The sequence below is a fragment of the Saimiri boliviensis genome, chromosome 18, assembly GCF_048565385.1.
Source record: "Saimiri boliviensis isolate mSaiBol1 chromosome 18, mSaiBol1.pri, whole genome shotgun sequence".
NCBI lineage: Eukaryota > Metazoa > Chordata > Mammalia > Primates > Cebidae > Saimiri > Saimiri boliviensis.
Window position 1 is genome coordinate 18771628 of NC_133466.1, and position 24608 is coordinate 18796235.

The following is a 24608-nucleotide window of genomic DNA, read 5'->3' on the forward strand; positions in this document are numbered from 1 at the left end:
TTTTACACAGTCTCACTTTCCCTGCACCATTATACACCTCGATAACCCTAAGGAACAGGACGCTGAGTCGGAGGGGAGCCTGAACTAGGGGACAGGCTAGACAAAGTGCGCATGCGTACAGAGCAAGGTTTCAAGGAGGGAAAGAGAACGGGTCAAATTCGGCGAAGAAAAGATGGCGGAGTCTTCGCCACGGGACCCGGAAGCACTTACCCTCCACTTCCTCCTCCTGTTTGGCTTCTGTCTCACCTAGAGCCGTCCGGTCGCAGACTGTCTCCGAGACGCTTCCTGTCCGGTGAGCATCGACCGACTGAAACGGCGGCCCATAATGCATTGCGATGGCGGGTAGGCGTGTGGGGGCGGAGCCAGGGCCGGAAGTAGAACGGTGGTGGTGGCGGCGGCGGCTTTGGCAAGTCGGGACTGAGTGCAAGGTGACTGGGAGGGTAGCTAGATCAGCGTGGCCTCTTGGGACTCCAGTTCTGGGTTTCTTCACGAGGCCTGGGCTGCCTCTCACCTTTGCTCTACTAGAAGGAGAGAGCAGCTCTGTGTCCTGGGGACATTCACGGCCTGGCCCGGGGTCACAGCTGACCTCTACGCTTCTAGACCTTGGAGTTTGCCTTAGACCTAGAAATAAGACTGATACCTTCTCTGGGGGCAAATCGGGGCGGCGCGGGAGGCGGGGAGGCTGGGGGGGTCTCGGGCCCGCATCCTGGCCGGGGCATCCCAAGGTCAGGCGCGCGGGAGAGGTTTTCGGCTAGGCCTGCCCGCCCCGGGCGCACGTAGCCGTCTAAGCTCCTTAGGCAGAATGTGCACCACGAGAGGGAAAAGAGTAGTCATAATCTTGAAAGTTTGCATCCCACCTAAAAACGATGATGTAGCACCGTCCTTAGGCAGCTTTATGGATTGTTCTTAAGAACATGCCCTGAAGAGGCAGCGAACCTACGAACCTTTGGCCTGTCAGTCGTCACTGTAATGGGACAGCCTTGATCCCGCCCACGACAAGACATCTGCTCGGACTGTAGTGTTTTCTTATTGTTGCCTTCCCCAGTCTTTCTGATCATGTCAGACGCTGTCATATTCTCTCGTGGCACCGATGGTACTGGAATGGAGAATTTATGGCAGGTGGTATTCCACAGCTGTTTGTGTAATGACTATCTTCTGCGTGTCAGTGGACAATACGCATTCACTAATCAGTGAAAAAAATGAAAGGGATTAAAGAAGGAACAAGTTTTGGTATGAGATTATGTGTTAATTTTTTGGATGAGTTCGTAGGACTTATAAGGGAGATGAGAACTGTTGAATACAGTGTATAGATTTGGGGTTCAGGAAGAATAACAAAATTAGAGATGCGATTTGGCAATGATAGGCACTTAGATGACAGATAAATTGAAACAATGAAAGTGGGTCTTACCCATGTTGTAGCAGGAATAACATCTCTGCAGTCAGACTTAGAGCAAATTAGCTGTATGAATATGTGCAGCTTAACTTTTCTTAGACAGATTTGTAAAGCGGAGATAAGAACGCTTCCTTCTAACTCTTGAAGAGTATTCCCATTAGGGTACAAGGATAGGATATAGATTTTGGAAAGTATCTAGGGTTGAGCTTATTGTTGGGTGAACTTATTATGGAATGTTTTAAGCATGTCCTTAGTTTGCCAGAAGGGAAAGTAGACATTGAATTGCACAATTTTTTGTTTTACATATTTGCCTTGTTAGGTTTTGCTGTGTAACTTTGACTAGATACTTCTAATCCTCAAGTTTCTGTATGTGTAAACATAGGAATGATAATAAGTGGTACATGACCTTATGAGGTCATTTGATATTTGCCCTTAGTCTTTTCTTAAGTGTTTTTCCCTGATGGGGTATAAAAGTGATATGTTATGAATTCTTTAATTTCTACGAATGGTTTGCTTTCATTTTGTCAGGTGAAGGGTATTTTGTTGATTGTGTTCATTGTAGGACCCTCTTCCCCTTTCCCTTCCCTCAGGGTTTCACCCTGTAACCCAGGCTGGAATGCAGTGCTGTAGTCACAGCTCACTGGAGCCTCCACCTCCCAAGCTCAAGTGATCCTCCTGCCTCTGGCTCCCAAGTACCTGCGACTACAGGCACCCACCACCATACCTGGCTAATATTTTTGTTTGTTTGTTAGAGATGGGGGTCACACTATGTTGCCCAGGCTGGTCTTGAATTTCTGGGCTCAAGTCATCCTCCTGCCTTGGCCTCGCAAAGTGCTGGGATTCCAGGAATGAGCCACCGTGCCTGGCTCATTGTAGGATTTGTTTTGATAATTTTTACATGCCATTCCAGAGTTTGTCAACCTTGGCATTACTGATATTTGGATCAGACAATTCTTGGGGGTTGGGAGGACTGTTAATATTGTCATTATACAGTGTTTGGCAGCATTCCTGGCTTCATATTCATTATAGGCCAGTAAGTAGCACTCAGCTTGGTGAGAACAACCAAAAATGTCTAAAGACATTGCCAGATGTCTCCTTGGAGAGAAACATCTCAACTCCTTCCCCACCCCCAACCTTATTTTGAGAACTATTGTGCTACTCTATAGTTCCTTAGCTAATGCTTCTCAAACTCTCAGTAGTAAAGGGCCATTCCCACCACCCACTTTTGTGGACACTCTTGAATACAGTAAAAATGAATTACAAAAGAAATGAAATTTTTAAAAAATGAAGTCACTTAAAATACAAGCTCTAATTTTTTAGAGATAGGTTCTCTCCATGTTTCCCAGGCTGGTCTTGAACTCCTGAGTTCAAACAATCCTCTCTCCTTGGCCTCCCACAGTCATGGGATTACAGGCATGAGCCACCACACCTGGCTCATAAGCTCTAATTGTTTTATTTTTAAATTCAGCAAACAAATTATCTCTTGAATTGTTTAAGTTTCTAAATGCTTATTTCGAATTTCTTTTTGTTGTTGTTTGTTTGTTTTTTGAGACAGGGTCTCACTCTGTAGGCCAGGCTAGAGTGCAGTGGTATGATCCCAGCTCACTGCAACCTCCACCTCCCGGGTTCAAGTGATTCCCCTGCCTCAGCCTCCCAAGTAGCTGGGAATAACAGATGTGCACCACCATGCTTTGGCTAGTTGTTTTTTTTTTTTTTTTTTGTAGTAGAGATGGGGGTTTCACCATGTTGACCAGGCTGATCTCGAACTCCTGGCCCCACTGATTCGCCCATCTCAGCCTCCTAGAGTGCTGGGATTATAGGCATGAGCCACCGTGCCTGGCCTCTAAATGCTTATTTCTAATTTCTGTATTACTTTAGGCCCAATAACATAGTTCGTGTACTTCCACTAGTTCTGTTATAACTTAGTAGAAGTCCAGTGTCAATGTGATGAAGACTAGTATTATATTGGGGAGAGCATGGGAAGTATGTTAGCATGTCATGTTTTCACTTAAAAGATTCAGAAATTTTACCAACCAGGGCAATATGGCAAGACCTCGTCTCTACAAAAAAATAAAAGTAAAACTTAGCCTGGTGTGATGGCGCACAACTGTGCTCCCAGTCTGCTTAAGGGGCTAAGATGAAGGGATTGCTTGAGTCAAGAGGCTAAGGCTGTAGTGAGCTGTGTTCAGCCTGGGCAACAGAGTGAGACTGTGTCTCAAAAAAAAAATTCTGGCCGGGCGTGGTGGCTCAACCCTGTAATCCCAGCACTTTGGGAGGCCGAGGTGGGTGGATCACAAGGTCAAGAGATCGAGACTATCCTGGTCAACATGGTGAAACCCTGTTTCTACTAAAAATACAAAAAAAAAAATGAGCTGGGCATGGTGGCGCGTGCCTGTAATCCCAGCTACTCAGGAGGCTGAGGCAGGAGAATTGCCTGAACCCAGGAGGCGGAGGTTGCGGTGAGCCGAGATCGCGCCATTGCACTCCAGCCTGGGTAACAAGAGCGAAACTACGTCTCAAAAAAAAAAAAAAATTATATCAGACTGTGGTGCCTTTTGTCAAGCCCTGTCAGTTTATAGACTTGGCCTTAATCTGAGAAAAATAGATTCTTCTAATTTTTTATGGTCTCTATTCCTTTTCATGGTTTTTTTTTTTTTTTTTTTTTTTTTTTTTGGAGACAGAATTTCACTCTTGTTACCCAGGCTGGAGTGCAGTGGCACGATCTTGGCTCACTGCAACCTCCGCCTTCTGGGTTGAGGCAATTCTCCTGCCTCAGCCTCCTGAGTAGCTGGGATTACAGACACGTGCTGCCATGCCCAGCTAATTTTTTTGTATTTTTAGTAGAGACGGGGTTTCACCATGTTGACCAGGGTGATCTTGATCTCTTGACCTCATGATCCACCTGCCTCGGCCTTCCAAAGTGCTGGGATTACAGGCTTGATGGAGTCTTGCTCTGTCATCCAGGCTGGAGTGCAGTGGCGTGATCTGGGCTCACTGCAACCTCCACTTTCTGGGTTCAAGCAATTCTCCTGCCTCAGCCTCCCAAGTAGCTGCGATTACATGCATGCCCTACCGTGCCCGATTCATTTTTGTATTTTTAGTAGAGACAGGGTTTCACCATGTTGGCCAGACTGGTCTCAAACCTCTGACCTCAAGTGATCCACCTGCCTCGGCCTCCCAAAGTGCTGGGATTAGGAATGAGCCATCGCGCCTGGCCCTCTTTATTCCTTTTCTTCTGGAATTCCTGTTTGCCCCTATGTAATTTGGAATGTTTTTTGTGTTTGATCTTTAAATCGTTAAAGTAAATCTCAACAGAGAGTGTCCTCTACTGAAATTTTTTAATTAGAAAATAACATATTTTAACTTAATGAAGTCTAGGGACTTAGAAGTCTTTAAGTCCTTATTTTTAAAATTTAGAATTCCATCTCCTTCACTAATTTATTTCACTGATAAAGCTGGACTGCCGGATCTTCCCCTCATCATGCACAGCTTATTTGGATTGGTTGCTGTTTTTCTTTGCTGATCCTTCTGGACTTGGATTTAGTTGTCACAGTATTCTTAAAAGGCTGGACTCCTGTTGTAACAGGCAGAGCAGTTTCTCTCTATGGGCCTGTGAAATACACACTTTCAGGTTATCATGCCTACCTGAGGCATGGGAAACCTGGTACATTACTTTGGGGGACAGTATGCTTTTCCTGTTGGGAGAGGACAGTGTTCTAACAGTCTACCTCTACTGTTTTCTGTGATTCAAGACTAAGTTCAAGGGAGAAGACATACCTCACCTCATATTTTGTGCTTTCTGCCCTAATCTTGATGAAGCTTCAGGCCTGAGTTTCTAACTCAGTTCCTAGATCCCAGGGCCTTTTGGTTAAGACTTTAAAAACTTGCAATGGGAAATAAGGAGGAGAAGGGAACTGTGGTCAGGTGTAGACTGAGATCTGATGTGATTTAATTCTGTAACAATTAGTAGAATTAGATTCTCGTGATACATGTGGAGGTCATTTATAGTAAGTATATTAACATTTCTGATGCTTGTTTTCAGTAACATAGAAGCAGCATGATTCTTCAGAGACTCTTCAGGTTCTCCTCTGTCATTCGGTCAGCAGTCTCGGTCCATTTGCGGAGGAACATTGGTGTTACAGCAGTGGCATTTAATAAGGACCTTGATCCTATACAGAAACTCTTTGTGGACAAGATAAGAGAATACAAATCTAAGCGACAGTAAGTGAATAAACAACTGCAGTATAAATATAAATATTCAAACTATGTAAGTTTCAAGATGGTAGTAAAAAATTACTCGGTATTTGAAAGTGTCAGACCTTCACTGAGCTCCTCTCTGACACAGAGAAGTTCACTTGGTGCCCTCAGAAAAGAAGATAAAGATCTTGATTTTTTTTCAGGTTGTAAACTGTTTTCTTTATGAGTTACCAGGGTAAATCTACTGAATCTATTGCCATTTAGAATATATCCTTACTGTAATGTCATGTATTATAAACTAAGTCAATTCGTGTAAATACATAGAGTCTTGGAAATCATTTAGCAGCTAAGTGTTTTAAAAGTACATCTCTTAGATACTGGTTAGCCTAAGATCATAAAATGAATTGAGGAAAAACATATTATCAAAGTATATTTAGCCCTCAATTTAGTGGCCTTTCTGTGACATCATAATTTGGGGGAAATGTATAAACACAGCCCTTTTTTTTTTAAAGGTTATTTCCATAGTTATAGATCTCTGAGAATATACATTAAAGGTCAAAAGACTCTGAAATGGCGTAATGTAAATGTAAGTCCAAGAAAAACAGCTGTAGAACCACGTGGTTTTGGAGATGAATGACTACCGTAGCCATCCTCAAGTCCAAAGGCCAAATCTTACTAAGAGTGTTGTGCATCAATTCACAGTTCCATTTTCTTTCATTTAGTTGCCTACCGTGTGTAAAGCATTTTACTATTAACTGTGGTGGGCCACAGGGCATTTCCACAATATTCTTAAAGTCTCATAGGAATATAAAGTTTGTAAGCAAATAAATACAATATAAAGTAAAATGAGTTAGGTGCTAAGATAGGGAAACGTTCAGTGCTTGGGAAGTTAATAGGAAAGAATACTCCTTCCAGCCAGAGGCATTTTAGAAGGCTTTTGGAAGGCAGTGTTTGGGTGTTTATCCGTCTTGAGAATCTTGTGGACAACTGTGGATCATCTTCTCAGTTTAAAAAGAAAAACGTGAAGAATTTACTCACATGATTTTACTTGTAGCATGAAATGGTTCTCAAGCCCGTAGGCCTTCAGTAGATGTATACACCCAGAGGTTTACTCTAGATTCTAAAGACCAGTGTATGAAGGTTGGACAGATAAATAAGAGTAGGAAGAGAGTATCTTTTAGGAGGAAAGAATGGTGTGAACTAAGGCATGAAAACTAGAAAGCACAAAATATATTTGGTGAATAGTATAATTCTGTATCCCTGGAGTATAGAGTATATGAAGAGCGTAAGGATGGTATGGTGTTAGAATGAGGAATTATGGAAGGCCTTGATTGTGGGCTGGACAATTAAGATATGTGGTAGGCATTTGTGAGAAATTAAAGCTTTTTGAACGTGACTGTGGGGATGGAAGGTAACTCTGAATTAGGAGGGTAGTTTTAACCCGGGTATTAGAAGAATTGAAATGAGAAGATAACAAAAAATTAGTTAGCAGTATGTAACCTAAGCATTAGTTGATGAGAGCCTTGACTTTACAGCAGTGGTACTGTAAAAGTTGTAAAAGTGACAGAGTCGAGACATTGAAACACTGATAACTGGAAAGGAACAAGAGAGGGAACAATAGAAGAAAACTGACTTTTGAGGTGAGGTAACTTAACAAAGGTGTCACCATTGCTACAACTGAGGAGAGATAGTGAAGGAATTAAAATGTAGTAGGTTACTATGTGTTTTGTAGATATGGTAATGAAACTAACAGCAACTCTATCGTTGTTACCCAAATTTTATATATGAGAAAACCAGGGCCGAAAGTTAGAATTTGCCAGAAATCATACTATAAAGTAATCAGATGTGCAGGACCCGTCAGGGAATTTTGAGTGTGTTCTGTCTAGATGTGATATTACATCATAATATTGACACCGTTTGCATTTTAACTGTCTTTAAAAAGCCTATCTAGTAAGAAGTTAATTCTTAGGTGTACCCTAAATCTAAGGAGTCTTGTTTGTGGGTCATTCATTCATTTGTGCAAACACATACATAGAGAGTTCTGAGGATAGACCCTGGGCTGGCATCCAGCATTGCCACTAATTAACCCTATGACCTTGGGCAGGTTTAACTTCTGTGGGACAGTTTCCTCGTATGTAAAATCGAGATGATGATAGTACTTAACCCATTTCATAGGATATTATAAAACTTAAATGATTCAATACGTTAGCATGCCCAGTATTTGCTAGTGAAATGAACAAGTGTTTTCTGAATGACTGCTTTGTCCCAGCCACCATGTGAGAGCCTAGGGATATAGTAATAAACTAAGCAGCAGGACTTAACATTCAGTTGAGAAGGTAGATGATTTCTAGCCTCTTTTTATCACAAAAGTGCATATTAAAGTTAAAATAGCCATCATCCGTTAGTAACCAGTATTAGAGTATCTAGTTGAAGGATCTATTTCAAACCACACTATTCATTTTGGGTGCCATTATCCGTGAGACTATTCAAATTCTAATTAGTTACAATTAAGCATATGTATAAATTCAGTTTCTCATTCATGTTAGCTATATTTCTAGTGCTCAGTAGCCACCAGATATGGCTAGTGGCTACCATATGGACAGCACAGAGAGCATTTCTAACTTGACAAAATGTTCTATTGGACAGTGCTAATCTAAAAGAAAATTGGGTCTCTAACAAGAAACATTGTTAACAAGTTCTTACATTGGAGCCATCTATGTGTTTTTTGTACAAGTGCTTTAACTTACATAAGACTGTACACTTTGATCATAGGCATGTGTGAAAATGTTACTACCCTTGAAGGAATTTTCACGTGTACATTTTTAATGTTTAGAATATTGTTTATTGCTGGTAGGCAGTAATATTTATGATAAAAGAATTTCTTCAAAGAATTAATTAGACCCAATTGGCCCTGCTGCTGGTCCATGATGCTATATTTATTTTCCCAAAATGCGCAAGTCTAAATTTGCCGATTTATGACTTAGGAAATAAAATAGAAACTCTCAGCCTTAACATTCCAGGCCTCCCATGCTCTGGGTTCTGCTACTTTTTCCATCTAGATTCCTTAGCATTCCCCACATTTAGCCAGTCCTTTACCACCTCCACATGGGTCTTTGCTGTTTCAGTCTTAGAAGGTCTCAAAATAAACTGTGGCCCCAAATGCCTGGTATTTCTCAAATGCCACCTTTTTAAAATGAAAATTTCCGCCAGGCGGGTGGATCGCCTGAGGTCAGGAGTTCAAGACCAGACTGACCAACATGTTGAAACCCTGTCTTAAAAATAAATAAATAGGGCTGGGCGCGGTGGCTCAAGCCTGTAATCCCAGCACTTTGGGAGGCTGAGGTGGGTGGATCACGAGGTCAAGAGATCGAGACCATCCTGGTCAACATGGTGAAACCCCGTCTCTACTAAAAATACAAAAAATTAGCTGGGCGCGGTGGCGCGTGCCTGTAATCCCAGCTACTCAGGAGGCTGAGGCAGGAGAATTGCCTGAACCCAGGAGGCGGAGGTTGCAGTGAGCTGAGATTGCGCCATTGCACTCCAGCCTGGGTAACGAGAGCGAAACTCCGTCTCCAAAAATAAAAAATAAAATAAAATAAAATAAAATAAAATAAAATAAAATGAGAATTTCCCTGATTAGCTTAGCAAAAGTGATCTCTCCTCAACTTGAATAGCTTTTTGTTAAACCATGTCTTTGAAGCTCATCACATCACCCCTTTACAGCATAAATGTTTGTGAACATGTAATTTTTTTCTTCTACATTGCAAAATCTCTGAGGGTGGGAAATAATTTGCTTTTTTAATAGGACTCCTGTTATAGCGACTTAAAGTTACTAAGGTCTTTAAAAGCCATTTAGTGGTGGGTGACTTAAAGCGGACAATATTAGTAAATAATAATTGAGTACTCACTGTGTGCCAGGTATTGTGCTTGGAGGTACGTTGTGCATTTAACACCCTTATATGGTAGGACCTTCATTTTTAGTTGAAGAAACTAAGATTTAGAGTGCTCTGTGCCTCTCTCAGGTTTATACTCAGATAGAATTAGTCTTTGACTCCAGAGACCATAGAATTAACCATACACCTTATCACAACTTAGACCCCGAGAAATCTGACTTAGTGTTTGCGATACTAAGAAACCTTGAATGTTAGAGATTTCTTTGAGGTTAGCTCATTTATGTGAAACCTCATGGTAATGACGTTTGAATTGGAATTGAAATTGAAGTGGAAATACTTATTTGTGAAGTCTTTTTTTTGAATACATGAATGCTTAAAAAAGGTCTATTGAAAGTGATGGTGAAGAGTAATCTTGTTTTTGTAAGCTAGTGTATAGCATTAATTTTTATTTGCTCATTTATTTAACAGGACAGCTGGAGGACCTGTTGATACTGGTCCAGAGTATCAGCAAGATCTGGAGAGGGAGCTTTTTAAGCTCAAGCAAATGTTTGGTAAAGGAGACATGAATACCTTCCCCACCTTCAAATTTGAAGGTAAGTCCTGTAAATCACAGATTCATTTTTGTGGAGGATAAGTGAAGAATATTTACACTTACTTGGATTTTTAGAGAATTGAATGACAGTGTTAAATGTCAATTTATTAGGATTATGACATGTGTCTGAGCTGCCAGCTAAATGTTTGCCGTTAGAAAAGGAGCAGTATAGGAGATCACATAACAGTGATTAAATGGTGGGGATCTGAAATCAAACTGCCTGATCTTGAATCCTGGCAGTCACTTTCAACTGTGTAACCTTGAGTAACTGGCGCCTGTTTCTCATCTGATATTTGGGGAGAATTATAGTATCTTCTGCACGTGCAGTTAAATGACAATAATATATGCAAAGTCAGTTAATGGAATGTGTAGCTCATAGTGTTGCATAAATGTTTAGCTATATTTCTATGTAAATGTTTACAAACAGTAGATATTCACTAAATAAATCAGAAAATTGATGAATTAAATCTTGAGCATTCTACATAATCCACTTTATTACAGTATGGCTAAGCCTGAACCTTTTTTTTTTTTTTTTTTTTTTTTTTCCCTCTTAGATCCCAAATTTGAAGTCATAGATAAACCCTCGGCCTGAAGAAATAAAGTAAAATTAATCTGGTAATTTGTCATGGGTTAGTTATACAACTAGTTAGAAGTTTCAGAATAAACATACATTTCACAACTGTCAAATGTCCTTTTAATTCTGAGTCCAAATAAATTGTTTGGTGATGTTGAGTGCGTTCTTCATGTATTGAGTTCTGTTTGTTAGGGTTGTTTTTAGATCCTGGTGTGATAAAGCAGATGGAGACCTTGCCCGTAACCCTGCTTGTTGTGGAGGGGTGTTACCCTTCTTTTAGAACATGAAGAAATGGTTTATAGATTCTTTGTCATAGCTTTCTCAGAAATCTGAGTGTAATTTTTTATATGTCCTGGAACATCTATTGTGTTTTAACTTTACTCTCCTCAAATGTTAAATAATTTTTTCCCAGTAACCCAGGTCCCTCTTCTTTGCTTGCAGATCACAGAGTCTGTTACAGTTCTGTTCAGATTGATGAGGAAAAGGTAGGAAAGAAGGGGATTCTATAAATTAAAAGAGTAAACTCTGTGGTGGTATTTTGTCCTAGTGAGAGTTCTAGCAGATACTGTATGGATAACTGGCATATCAGACATGGTCAAAATTTTAGTAACTATAACTATAACAAATTTTTTTAAAAAGGTCAAAATCCAACAGGCTCACAAAAAAGTAAATTTTAAAGGAAAAACAGCCATGTCTTTTTAATATTTGACAATATCTCTGATACGTGTTAATAAATATGGGTCTTGCCAGGCGCGGTGGCTCAAGCCTGTAATCCCAGCACTTTGGGAGGCCGAGGCGGGTGGATCACGAGGTCGAGAGATCGAGACCATCCTGGTCAACATGGTGAAACCCCGTCTCTACTAAAAATACAAAAAATTAGCTGGGCGTGGTGGCGCGTGCCTGTAATCCCAGCTACTCAGGAGGCTGAGGCAGGAGAATTGCCTGAGCCCAGGAGGCGGAGGTTGCGGTGAGCCGAGATCGTGCCATTGCACTCCAGCCTGGGTAACAAGAGCGAAACTCCGTCTCAAAAAAAATAAAAAATAAAAAATAAATAAATAAATATGGGTCTTTAATAAATCTTTAAGATTTTCTTTAAATGTGTGAAATGAACAGTGTTCTTTATGAGATTTAGCTCACTTGAAGGGAATAGATTTTTTTTTTTTTTTGAGACAGAGTTTCGCTCTCATCGCCCAGGCTGGAGTGCAGTGGCATGATCTTGGTTCACTGCAACCTCTGCCTCCCAGATTCAAACAGTTCTCCTGCCTCAGCCTCCCAAGTATCTGGAACTACAGGTGGGCACCATGCCTGGCCAGTTTTTTGTATTCTTAGTAGAGATGGGTTTTCACCATGTTGGCCAGGCTGGTCTTGAACTCCTGACCTCAGGTGATCCGCCTGCATCAGCCTCCTAAAGTGCTGGGATTATAGGCATGAGCCACTGCGCCTGGCCCAAAGGGAATAAATTTTTATTATGGCATGCTGTAGCTGAAGGTAGAACCTGCTAGGGAATACCTTTTTGAAAGATCTACAAATATTTCCTAATGACATAGATAATGATTAATAAGATGTGGAGAGAAGCAATTGGGGAGAGCAGTACAGTAGGAAGAAACAGCCCACTTTTCTTCAACTGTGGCTAAGCAGTGACAGAGCAGTTGAACTACTTCTATTTAAATAATTGCAGGCTTTGGAACAGAGAATTTGGTGTTTAATTATGGCACTATCTAAAGGTAATCAAGGAAGTCAGAGTTGGCCCAGGGTCTTCCTCTGACCTCCCTGCAAACAGTTCTCCTCCACCCACCTGTGACTGCGGAGCTGTCTGTGTCAGCTGGAACTGCCAGTCATTAGAGAACAAACTGACCCTTTCTGCATATACTTCATCTCCCTGTCTCTTTACCTCCCTCTTCAAAGTTTAATTGAATTTTACCTTTTATCAGCTTACATGTATTTATCTCCTAACACATTTTTTTCTTGTCTCACCACTGTGGAATTTGCTTGGATATCCCAGTATTGTTCATTATTGAAACAGGGTTCTGTTTGACTGTAAGAAGCATCCTATTCTGGTGCCCTATATTACAGGGCTGTGCATTTACGTTTAAATTTTGGTCAGGCAAGCACTCCCTGTTTTCCAGCTGAACCTCTCATGGTGCTGTGAGTCATGGATCTTAACCAAGGCTTTGTATTCCTCAGAACCCCATCCTCTTGTTGGCTAGGCTGCTCCAACTCTGCAAACTCTGGCCTTTGTGCAGGACTTCAGCCTGCCAGGTCATTCCTTGTCCCACACGTAACCATTCAGAACCACCTTATGTGGTTATGACAAATGACCTCAGGCTGCTGGTTGTTTTAAATGGTTATTTTCCCCCTCGTCTGATGTTATGGACTGAATTGTGTTTTCCCAAAGTGCATACTTTGAATTAATTGAAGCCCAACCCCCACTACCTCATAATAAGGACTTTAAGTTAAAATGAGACCTTTAGAGTAGGTCTTAATCCTATCTGACTGGTGTCCTTATACGAAGAGGAAATTTGAGTTGAGGAGAGGTAAGGAGAACTAGAAAGGGACACGTGTCTGTTACTTACACAGCACTACCTTTAATAGTAATCCAAGAAGGCTAGGCAATTTTTACTTATTTAACATTTAGTGTAAGCATTTTTGTTTGTTTTTGGCTGTTACTGTTTCTCTGATTATTGCTGCTCCTGGGGTAGTTGCAGCCTTCCCAATGCTAGCTCTCTCGTAAAGTGCATGTATGAGTTCTTGGGGGGCCCTGTGGCTGAGGAGGTCTTCCCAGTCATACAGATTCCATTCCCCTAAATAGCAGGTTCACTCCAACTCCCTTCCAAATTCCCCTTAGCTTCCACTGGAATGGTTAAATACACACTGTTTCCGATGTTTGCTCTGGTAAGACACTGGCAAGAAAGTTCAAGGCCACTTCAGTGATGCCTACTGGACCCACGGAACACTCGTCCCTGACCTAATAAATCTTGGGAAAACAGGTGTTTCACCATCCTCCCTTAACTTGCTCTCCTTTTTTTAAAGAGATGGGATTTTGCCCTGTTGCCCAGGCAGTGGCTTGATCATAGCTCACTGCAGCCTTGAACTCCTGAGCTTCAGCAGTCCCCCCAGTGTAGCCTTCAGAGTAGCTGGGGCTACAGGCACACATCACCATGTCTGGCCTTCCCCGTCTTGATATTTTTTTTCCAGCTCCCTTTCCACTTGCTCAAATAGCTCCTATTTCCTTGGCAGGTGCTTTCATTTACAAGTGATTCTCTTAAACATTCTCTTTACTTCCCTTGGGGGTAAGCTGGGGAATGATTCTCATGACTTTGGAAAACGCATTCTCTGTCACACAATTTAGACAATTCATTCTGTCTCTTTCTGTCCTCTCATTCTTTCCCATCCCAAATCCATACATACACACTTCAGCTTATGTGGACTGTGTGATGAGGTAAAGGGTAAAGAGGAGTAGTGGACTGGAGAAATTATTTCAGGGAAGCTGTCTCTTTGTGAACAGTGAAGGGGTATTTATACCCAGTGTATTTCTCATTTTTTCTTTTTTTTTTCTTTTTTTGAGACAACGTCTCACTCTTCTGCTCAGGCTGGAGTTGCCATGGTATGATCACAGCTCACTGCAGCATCAACCTCCGGGGCTCAAGTGATTCTCCTGTGTCAGCCTCCCTAGTAGCTGGGACTATACCAGCTAGTTTTTCAGTTTTAGTAGAGATAGTCTTACTCTGTTGTCCACGCTGTTCTTGAACTTCTAGATTGAAATGATTCTCCCATCTCAACCTCCCAAAGTGCTTGGATTACAGCTGTGAGCCACTGTGTCTAGCCTTCATTTTCTCTAGAAAGTGGATACTTGTTTTTAGTCTTTGGGCAACAGAGGAAGTCCCAATTAATGTCCTGTTACATGAATATATCATCTTTATAAAATTTTATTCATTCTCTTTGGATATATGTTGTCCTAAAATTTAGAAAAAAATGTTTGTTAACCTACAGTAGCTTCAACTCAACAGTTAAATTCAATAGTAAATATTTGGAAAGCAAGTTTGAGAATGAAAAATTAAGAAGTTGGCTGGGCACAGTGGCTCATGCCTGTAATCCCAGCACTTTGGGAGGCTGAGGTAGATGAATCACTGAGGTCAGGAGTTTAAGACTGGGCTGGCCAACATGGTAAAACACCTTCTCTACTAAAAATACAAAAATTAGCCAGGAATGTTGGCCAGTACCTATAATCCCACCTACTCAGGATGCTGAGGCATGAGAATCACATGAACCCAGAAGGTTGCAGTGAGCTGAGATCGTGCCACTACACTCTAGCCTGGGTGACAGACTGAGATTCCATCTCAAAAAAAAAAAAAAAAAAAAAAAAAGGGCATAAGCAACTTTAGGAATCCAGCTATAGCTCTCTTGATAAATCTCTATTTTTATACCATCTTTAAGAAGTTTTATAAATAGCACACTTAAAGTTTAAAGAGATTGTGAGATGGAGCTTTGAAACAGCCTGCCTTCGATCTCAAGTTAAACAGGTCCTTTGTTGACACACACTGTTCACTTGTTTTGAGAGCATTTTCTTGATAGAAAGTAAAAAGGCATTTTACACTCGAGTTTGTCTTAATTAGTACATTTTTTCATACCTGGTCAAGTAAACACTTGGCATATATTGAAAGGTAAACAAATATAGAAAGTATCACAAATGAAAGCTTTTAGTTTACCTTGAGTTTCTTAACCAGTTAACACTAAAATGTTCCGAAAACAAAAGATGGAAAATTAAATTTTAAAATTTTAAAATTGGAAAAATATTTGAAGAACTTCCTAAGAACTGCGTGGAAGTTCATGTCTAATTGCTGAAAGACTATGGTATGAGAAAAATAGTTTCCATCCAGCCTTCATTCATGGAACAGTTTTGTAACTTCACATATTAGATAACATATTACATATTTCAGAATATAATTGCTTATTAATATTCTAACTAAATTTATGGGGAAATTTTATAATTTGCTCTTTCACAAGTGTTGTTTTGGTTTTTAAAAATTAATCACTTATTAAATACCAACTACATGTTAGATGCTGTTAAATTCTTTGGGGTTTATAAAGTTGTGTAAAACATGGTTTTTTCCTGAAAATGCTTCCAGATTGGTAGGAGTGTCAGATATATTCATCCCTATTATGAGATAGAAACCAGTAAGTAAATCAAGTGTTATGTAAATGCAGCGAAGAAGCCTTTTTCAGCAGGGGAAATGAGAGAAGGCTGTCCTAGAGGGGGTAGAATTTGACCTGTCTCTTAAAGGGTAGATAGAATACAAGACTTGTGGTTACGAGAATTAGCATTCCAGGTGGATGGGGTATTGTAAATCTATGTATAGAAGAGAAGGGGAAATGGGTTAAGATAAAATGACCATGGATCAGTTTGATGGGTGCATAAGGCAACCAAAGAAATTAGTAGAACATGTAGCTGAACAGGTAGGCTATGACAATATGATGGGATATGTTCGTGGGAAACCTTGAATTCCAGGCTGAGGAATTTAGATGTTGTGATAGACTAGGTAAAGGAAGAGAGAAAACCTGTTAGCCAGGGGAAAGGAGAAGGGAGTTGACATTGTTTGAGAGAAATGGGGCCAACTGACAGATGGGATGGGGGGAAGAAGAGATTTGGAGGGGAAAGGAGCCTTTGGAACGGGAGAGTTCGAAACTAACTGAGAGGTACTTGAGGGTGGAAGTTCCCAGGAGACAAAAGTTGAGATAGTAGTAAAGCCTGAGATAAAAGAATAAAAGTAGTGATTAAAGAATCAAGACAGTGAATGATGTCGTCAATGAATAAATGGTAGGTTAAAGATGGAGAGTTTTAGAGGTAGGAAGGAGCAGTGGTAGTCATAGGATTTAAATGCATTCATCCTTGTTAGCCTCAATATTTTCCAAGATAATATTAGAGATTTGGGCATCTTTGGAGAGTGAGAGGAGAGTGGATGATAATGAAATGGTCCACTGTGATATTTAGACCAGGTTGGGGGGAAGGCATGACAAAAAGATATTTTGCCTGGCTGTGAGACTAGGAAGGCCATGTAGTGACCAGAGATAACTGAGGATGAAGGGAACATGTGACAGCAGAACACAAGTATTTAAAAGGAGTGGGCTCATGCCCAGCATGTTTCCAAGGCCAAAAAGGGAGGAGTGTTTGAGCCCAGGACTTTGAGACTAGCCTGGCACCATAGCAAGACGCTGCTCTATAGAAATAAAATACAATAAAGTAACAATTAGCTGTGAGCTGTGATCGTGCCACTGCACTCCAACCTTGGTGACAGAGCAAAACTCCATCTCAACAACAGCAACAGAGAGTTTAAAAGGAAGTAATTCTAGGGGTAGAGAAAAACATGGTGAATGAAACATCCTGGATCAGACTGATCTGGGTCCTCACAGATCCTGATTCCTCACTCCTCAGCTCCATGAACTAGGCAAGTCATTAACTCAGTCTGTTGCCTCATCTGCAAATTGATGACCTTACCCACTTTATAGCATTGTTGAGATGAATGAGATTTTATACATCCTCACCCCATCCATCCCCACCGCTGACATATATAAAGTGTTCAATAAATAGTTTTTCCTTTTTATTTTCAGAGCATTTTGCTCAGCATTTGAGAAGTTGGCAGCCATCCAAACAGAGATGATGAGATTCTAATTTTAAGCAGCTAATGAGCAGCTAGCCTTGTAGCTACAGAAGGTAAGAAGAGGATGTAGTTTCCTGGGTTTTTTGAATAACAATAGGTGGGTGACTCTTTCCTGCACTGTTATATGGGGCTAAAAAGTTTAACAAGTTCAGCTATCTTTATCAGGATAGACTTTAATCAAACAAACCCACCTGTGGATGAAGGAAGCTCTTTGCAAAGTTGTATTGAAAAACAATCAATCAGTCCAGATTTATTTAGGTCAAACCCCCAACTAAAAAGAAATTAAATCTAGTTACAATAGCAACAATAATAATGTAAACAAAATAAAGCTTGCTAATAAAGATTCTAAAACCCTAATCTTTATACAACACAATTCACTGCAGGAAAATAAAAGTCAAAATACTCTAAGAATTACAATGGGATTTTACCAATTGTTAGTATTCAAGTTTCTCAAGTAAATGCAAATGGAAATACAAGTCTGGACACCAGTGACCCACAGATATATATATATAGAGAGAGATATAGGTGTATATACTTTATATTAGGAAATTAGTGCTCAATACTGTGCCCTTTGTGTGGGAGAAAGCATTCTTTATACAAGGACTTTTTAACCTAGCTATTACAATAGTTTAAGTTAAGGTACAGTATATATTTGACACAAAGAGAGTGTTAGATGTTCATACTGCATAAAATGAATCCTCTAGCCTTTGAGGTCTTAGAAATACGTTTTTCAGCTGTTAGTGAAGCTAAGGCACTACATATTTTCCCCCCACAATATGGATTTGTGTCATTTAAACCGGAAGAAGTTGATCTTGTGTGATGACAGATATGTCTGGAGATGTCTTTCAGAGTCGTCTATCCTCTTGGCATGCCAATGAAAGAGGAAAGGATTCCTCAAACCAAAGAAATCTTCCAACTAAAACGTAGGTACCATTTAGCCTGATTTCTTACAAAAGCTTATAGACAGGTGTTTTTTTTTTTCTGTCCTTCATCACGACGAGTTGTGAATCTATGCCTGTGGGCCAAATCTTGTCTGTGCCTGCTGTTTTTGAAAATAAGGTTTTATTGGAACACAGACATGATCAATTGCTTATTTTGTCTATGGCTGCCTTTGTGCTACAATGGCAGAGTCAAGTAGTTGTTAACAGAGACCTTATAACTTAAAATATCTACTTTCTCTCTCTGTACAGAAAATGTTTGCCACTCCCTGACTTGTGACAATTTGATTCTGAGGGCAGAGCCATGTTACAAAAGGCCAACCTCCAGGAAGGGATCTGGTGACAGACATAGAATGTCACAGACAAGTCAAAGGGCATTAGAGTCAGAGACATCTTCCCAGTGGCCTGATGTCCAGGCACATGCTAGGCATTCAGTGCCTAATCTGTTTCTTAGGTGCTTAATCCATTTGTTAGGTGAATCCTGGGGATTTGCTTTGCCGATTGGGTAGAAAGAATGAACTCTTGAAAGAAGGTTAACCATGTTCACAGTTGTCAAAGGTAGCAAGTGATGTTTTTATCCAGGTTTCCTCAGAACAGGACATGCCCTGGCCATATTTTGTTTTCAGTATCAATGCAGTATTTTTAACATAGCCTAATTGCTGTGATAAATGGATCATTGGCGTTTTTACATTGTAATAGTAGCTGGAGGCTTCTGCGGTTAAGCAGTTGAGAAACCCACATTAGCCCCACTTTTCATTTGAGCCATTTCTTGTGTGCCCACTATGTATCAAGATGGGTGCCAGATGCACGGAGTCACTGAGCTTTTTCATCTCATTTTCCTTGTAGACAATCATTTCTTCCCTCCACATTCCTCCTTGTCCAAAAGCAGAATTGGCAACCCCTGAGCAAGGGACTTGGCCCGGAATTTCACTGCACAATTTTTAGAGACAGAAAGATGTGAAGTCACCACTCATGCAGGGAAAGGTACTTCCAAACTAGTGTAGGCTTCAGTGGAGAGTTCTATTGCCAAGGTCACTGATCCTCTTCAAAGGAATCTTAGGAGAAGGAAGCAGTGGCAAGCAGCACTGGGGTGAAATAAGCCACTTGGGTTTGTGTTTGACCATCAGAATTAATGAAGAAATCAGTGACACACACCAGGCAAATCCTATGGTGCACACCTGTGAGCTCCAGCCATTTGAGATTTCTTTTGATGTTGCTTTTAGTTCTCAGCAATGAAAGTAAACACAAAGTGCGAATCTTAGGCCTAAGACCCATTCCACTCCCTCTCTTCTGTGGACATGTTAGTGATGAATGAGCATCGGAATAATGATGATACTAAATAAAAATGATATTGGGGGAGAGAAGAGGATTCTGGCAGAAATGAGACCAGAGGTTCCTTTTGCATCTGTCAGAGATTTATTGGGCCCCCTAAATCAGACTCTCCTGCAGAGTCTGATTTATATTTTCATGATCTGTGGATTAACTTCACCATCAGTATGTTACATTTTAGTGACGTTCTCTAGAAGTTAGGATATAGTTAACATTACCTGAAGCCCAGAATATTACGAAGTATTTTGATTCTTTTAACTTAGTCCAGATACAAGATTCCAGACCGTATTTTAGGTGTGGACAGAACTATTTGTTTAAAACAAGTTCAGGTGAGTTACTAGTCATAAAAATTATAATGAAATACCAATTTCACTTCCTCATGTACCTCTTTGCAAATGTCAGACAAAGCAAGAGTTTTATAATAGTTTAATAACTTGTGTAACAACCATGGTTTTGGTGTATCTCAAAAGTGGAGTCTAAATTATAAAGGATTTTGTGTGCTTGAAATCCTAGGAAAAGAAAGAAAAACCAAGTATAAATATATTAATTCATATTTAAAGAAACACAATCTTCAGAATATCAAGCTATATTATAAAAACTTTATAGGTACAAACCAGTATATATTTAATTCAACCTGTTTCATAGGGAACTAATGAACTAACTCCTAGCAGACAAGGTACTCTGAAGCTTGGCTCAGAGAGTAAAGAGGTAGGACTGGAAGGCAGAGCCAGAGAAATCCTGTTAGGAGGATGCTCCCGGCATCCAGTGTTGGAGGCCAGGCATCATAGGATGCCTATGATGTACAGAACAGCACCTTACACCAAAGAATGTCATGGCCCAAAGTGTCAGTAGTGCTGAGGATGAGAAACCCTGTGGTAGGGCACAAGAGAACTGGAGGGGACTCTAGCTCTTAGCTGACAAGGGCAACTGAGAGGAAGACAAAGAAAAAAAAAACGAATGGCTTTTGTTGATTCAGTTTAGCCTCAAAGTGCTTTATACTGTTTGGAGGGATGGGAGTATTCAGTTCCACACTCTAAGATTACTTCCTCTAAATTTAAGGAACAAAGACGTTCCATACATTGTAGGAATAAAAATTGTAGGAACGAAGTTTCTTGTCCCCTAATTAAATGTCACTATGCTTTCAGTGTAGTAAACCATAAAATAAGGTGGCTTTTGTAGTAGTTTCTGAAACAGGTAATTTTTAAAAATCAAAATTTTAAAGTGGGTGAGTGTTAAACACTACTACCCATTAAAATCACTTAAGCATTTAAAATACTGATGTCCAGGCTCCCTGCCCTACCACCCCAGACTAGTAAGAGGAAGTCAGAAAATTCCTGCCATAGATGAGTAAAGTGTTTCTGAGAACCCATCCTTTGTTTCTCAAGAAATGACTTAGGCCTCTAAAACCATAGGAACTCCCCCCAGCCCAACCCACTATATTCCTGAGAAAATCATCCAGAGGGCTGAATGTCCTTCCAATGCTCATACAAAATCTGAGCAATGATGGTATTTACTGTGTCAATGTAATGTTTACAAAGGGTCCAAAAGTCTTAAATGATGTTCCTTAAACCCTCTGAGTTGGTTAATTACCATGTCTTTTCAAACACTTCTGAAATGTTCCTTTCGGTTATAACAGAGGATAGTGTGTGCTCTGGTCTGAAGTGTTTGTGTCCCCCAGAATTCCCATGTTGAAACCTAATCCCTAATGCAGTAACATTAAGAGGTGGGGCCTTGGCCGGGCATGGTGGCTCACTCCTGTAATCCAAGCACTTTGGAGGCCAAGGCAGGTGGATTGACCTGAGGTCGGGAGTTTAAGACCAGCCCAACCAACATGGTGAAACCCCATCTTAAAAAAAAAAAAAATCTAATTAAAAAAAAAAAGAGGTGGGCCTTCAGGAAGTGATTAGATGATGAGGGGAGAACCTTCATGAATGGAACTAGTGCTCTTATAAAAGAGGCCAGAGGGTACTTGTTTTGCCCCTGCTACTATGTGAGGACACAGCAGGAAGTAGACACTGAATCTACTGGCACCTTGACTGTGGACTTCCCGGCCTCCAAAACATAAAATAAATTTGTTGTTTGTAAATTTCCCAGTGTATGGTATTTTTGTTATAGCAGCCCAAATGACTAAGACATTGCCTAGCCCTAAAATTTTCCAAGTGCTTCAGAGAACCAAAGGCAAGTCCTAGAACCACAGATCTGCTGGAAACACTCTGCTTGGTCAAACTACAGGGAAGAAAAGGGCCTGGGTCCCAGCTCCACCACTGTTATCCTGTAAGAACCTGTTTGAATTTACTCATCTTTCAAAGAGAGCTGATAACTAGTGATGCTAATAAGGAAGGCTATATAGAAAATACCATGAAACAAATAATGAAATGATTAAATATCACTTCTGCAACTGGAAATGCCAGGTATCTCTATCACGCTTTCCCAGACAGGGTAAAGAAACTAACATTTACTTAGCTTCTTTTAAATGCCAGTGATAGACACTAGTGCAAAGTGTACCAAAAGTGAAAATTCACAAAGTCCATATAATTACTTCATTTCCCTGCCCTATTCCCTAAACACATTCATTCTATAAATATGCTTTAAAAATACTCACATTTTCACTCATTGTCGTGGCTTTAGATGAAGAATTACTCTTCCTGTTTGTGGAATATAAAGGACAATATTTACTATATTACCACTTTCATCTGGAACACATATGCTCTTTTAGTTAATTTTACTTCCATACATTTCCAGCAGAACATGAACATTTATCTTAGCCATGTAGAAGAAAAGATAACAGTTATTACTGAATTTCTTATATTTACAGACAGTATTCACAGAGAAAGTCATGCAATAAAACATCAGTGTTTGTGAAGCCTTCTGCACATAAATGTAGCCTCGGACTAGCATACTAAAGATTTGTGTGGAATACACAAACCAGAGATTTAATTAACTTTTAGATTAATATATTAACATTTAATTAACATTTAACATTTTGAAAGCTTGACTATTATAATCTCAAAATGTATTTACTTTTCCATGGAAAGAAAGTTTTACAGGGTGACTAAGGTTCCAGTCATCCATTTCGTCATTCAACATATTTTGAAGGCCACAGATTTAATGAATGTGAGGACATACGTCTAGGAATGAAGTTATTCCCCAGCAGATTACTACTTGATTTACTAGAGATATTGATGGAAGAATAACCTCCCTCACTGCAGCAATGTGCCCCTTCCCACTTACATAAGATGATGTCTTCCCCTCTGCTCAAAACCTTCCAATTTCTATGTCACTCAGTAAAAGCAGAAGTCCTCACAAACACCTGGAGGTTAGGGGTGGGAAGCAGCAACACTTTCAGGCTACGCTGCCCTTCTGAACTCACTGGCTTTGTTACTACTAGTTCTTGATAATTTGAACTTCAACCTAGACCTGTATTAGGATCTTATGAGGCTGAGAGACCAGGGATGAGCCAGAAATCAGGGAAAAGGAAGTGAATAGCAGCTGATTCTTCAAAGGAATGAGGAGATGGCAAACCATCTGACGCCATGGCTTCAGTGTATCTTCTCTACTCCCAGCTGCCACGGCTGCGGATCGTTTGTCATCTTCTCTCTATGTCATAGAGCCAGAGTTGGGTCCGCTATATTCATACATACAAGCAGGACGGTCATAATACAAATACACACAAACTGCAGGGCTCTGGGGGGCCTCATCCATATTTCATGCATCAATGACTCTATAATTCTATTTCCAGTTATTTCCCCAAACTCTAGATTTTGAATATTCAGTTACTTACTGATTACCTCTACTTAGAATCAAATAAGCACATCAAATATTAAAATTCCAAACATTTCAACGTCTCCACTTGTCCCCACCACCGCTCCCAAACTCTCTCCTGAAATCTTCCACACTTCCGTAAATGGTAACTTCATCCTCATAACCTTGAAGCCATCTTCGATTTCTTTGTTTCTCTCACAGCCCACATCCAACAGATCAGCAAGTGATTAGAACATTATGTCCAAAACACTATTACTTCTCAGCATCTCCAACACTACTGCTTTGGTACCAGCCGCCATTTCTCTTGCCTCACTTAGTGCAATTTCCTAACTGATCTCCCTGCTTCCACCTTTTGTCATCTCATGGTTTATTATTAACAGAGATGCCACTGTGAGTTTTGAAGAACTGAGTAAGATGACACCACTCCTCTGCTGAAAGCCCTTCAGTGACTTTCTATCTATCTTACTCAGAAACAGAGCCAGAATCCTCACAACTGCCTAAAAGGGACTCCATACAATCTGCCCCCCACTACTTTTGTACACTCATTTCCTCTGTTTCTCTCACTCTGTTCCAGCCACCCTGGTCCTGCTGACATCCCTCAGATACTCTAGGCTTGCCTGGCCTCAGGATCTTTCCGTTTGCTCTCTCCCCTTTGCCCGAACGCTCTTCTCATGGTTATTTGCATGACTTGCTTCCTCACCCTCTTCAGGACTTTCTCAAAAATCACTTATTAGTGAGATCACTCTTGACCATCCTATTTGAAATTACAACCTCCACTCCTACCCTTTGTATTCTATATTCTCTTATTTCTTTTATTTTTCTCCATAATATTTATCCCTGTCTAATACACTATATAATATTATCTGTTTACTCTCTGCCTTTTTTCACTAGACTGTAAGCTCCATAAGGCAGAGTTTTTTGGGGTTTTTGGCCTGTTCACTGCTGTATCCCCAGTCCCTACAACAGTGTTAGGCATGAAATTGGTATTCAATTAATATTAAAAAATGACTGTTAGCTGAGTGTGGTGGCTTACGCCTGTAATCCTGCATTTTGGTAGGCTGTGGTGGGTAGATCACGAGGTCAGGAGTTCAAGACCAGCCTGGCCAAGATGGTGAAACCCTGTCTATACTAAAAATACCAAAGATTAGCCGGGCATGGTGGCAGGCACCTGTAATCCCAGATACTCGGGAGGCTGAGTCAGACAATTAATTACTTGAACCCGGGAGGCGGAGGTTGCAGTGAGTGGAGCTCACACTACTGGACTCCAGCCTGGG

At 40.5% G+C, this 24608-nt stretch overlaps 3 protein-coding genes across 6 annotated transcripts in view; 1 reads left to right on the forward strand and 2 right to left on the reverse strand.

Moving 5' to 3' along the window:
• GABPA (GA binding protein transcription factor subunit alpha) overlaps positions 1-300 on the reverse strand; it is a 36292-nt gene extending 35992 nt beyond the window's left edge. The window contains exon 1 of the mRNA XM_003934335.2: positions 211-300. The gene's annotated coding sequence lies outside the window, so the exon portion shown is untranslated. The remainder of the gene's footprint in view (positions 1-210) is intronic.
• ATP5PF (ATP synthase peripheral stalk subunit F6) lies at positions 203-10807 on the forward strand. 3 transcript variants are annotated; one of them, XM_010344894.3, is made up of 4 exons: positions 203-292; positions 5436-5614; positions 9952-10076; positions 10630-10807. In XM_010344894.3, the coding sequence occupies exons 2-4, from the start codon at positions 5451-5453 to the stop codon at positions 10665-10667; spliced, it is 327 nt and encodes a 108-aa protein (XP_010343196.1). In that variant the 5' UTR covers positions 203-292; positions 5436-5450; the 3' UTR covers positions 10668-10807. The 3 variants fall into 3 exon arrangements, with proteins under 3 accessions (XP_010343196.1, XP_010343195.1, XP_010343197.1); XM_010344893.3 differs by lacking the exon at positions 203-292 and adding an exon at positions 330-428; XM_010344895.3 differs by lacking the exon at positions 203-292 and adding an exon at positions 341-406.
• A 6717-nt stretch (positions 10808-17524) lies between these two features.
• The window catches only part of JAM2 (junctional adhesion molecule 2), a 69829-nt gene continuing 62745 nt past the window's right edge, over positions 17525-24608 (reverse strand). Inside the window, exons 9-10 of one of the 2 annotated variants that reach the window (XR_012514897.1) lie at positions 22175-23197; positions 17525-20081 (exon numbers count right to left, since the gene is read on the reverse strand). Coding sequence is in view for 1 of the 2 variants with exons in the window: in XM_003934332.4 (XP_003934381.1) it covers positions 20049-20081; positions 22175-22217 (76 nt within the window). In the remaining variant the exon portion in view is untranslated. The remainder of the gene's footprint in view (positions 20082-22174; positions 23198-24608) is intronic. The other variant, XM_003934332.4, reaches the window with a different exon arrangement.

What these genes read in the sequence shown, in the direction of transcription:
- ATP5PF (XM_010344894.3), top strand. Translation starts at nt 5,451, where the DNA reads ATGATTCTTCAGAGACTCTTCAGGTTCTCCTCTGTCATTCGGTCAGCA. An exon ending in GAATACAAATCTAAGCGACA is followed by an intron (nt 5,615 to 9,951) that starts GTAAGTGAATAA and finishes TTTATTTAACAG; the next exon opens with GACAGCTGGAGGACCTGTTG. An exon ending in CCCCACCTTCAAATTTGAAG is followed by an intron (nt 10,077 to 10,629) that starts GTAAGTCCTGTA and finishes TTTCCCTCTTAG; the next exon opens with ATCCCAAATTTGAAGTCATA.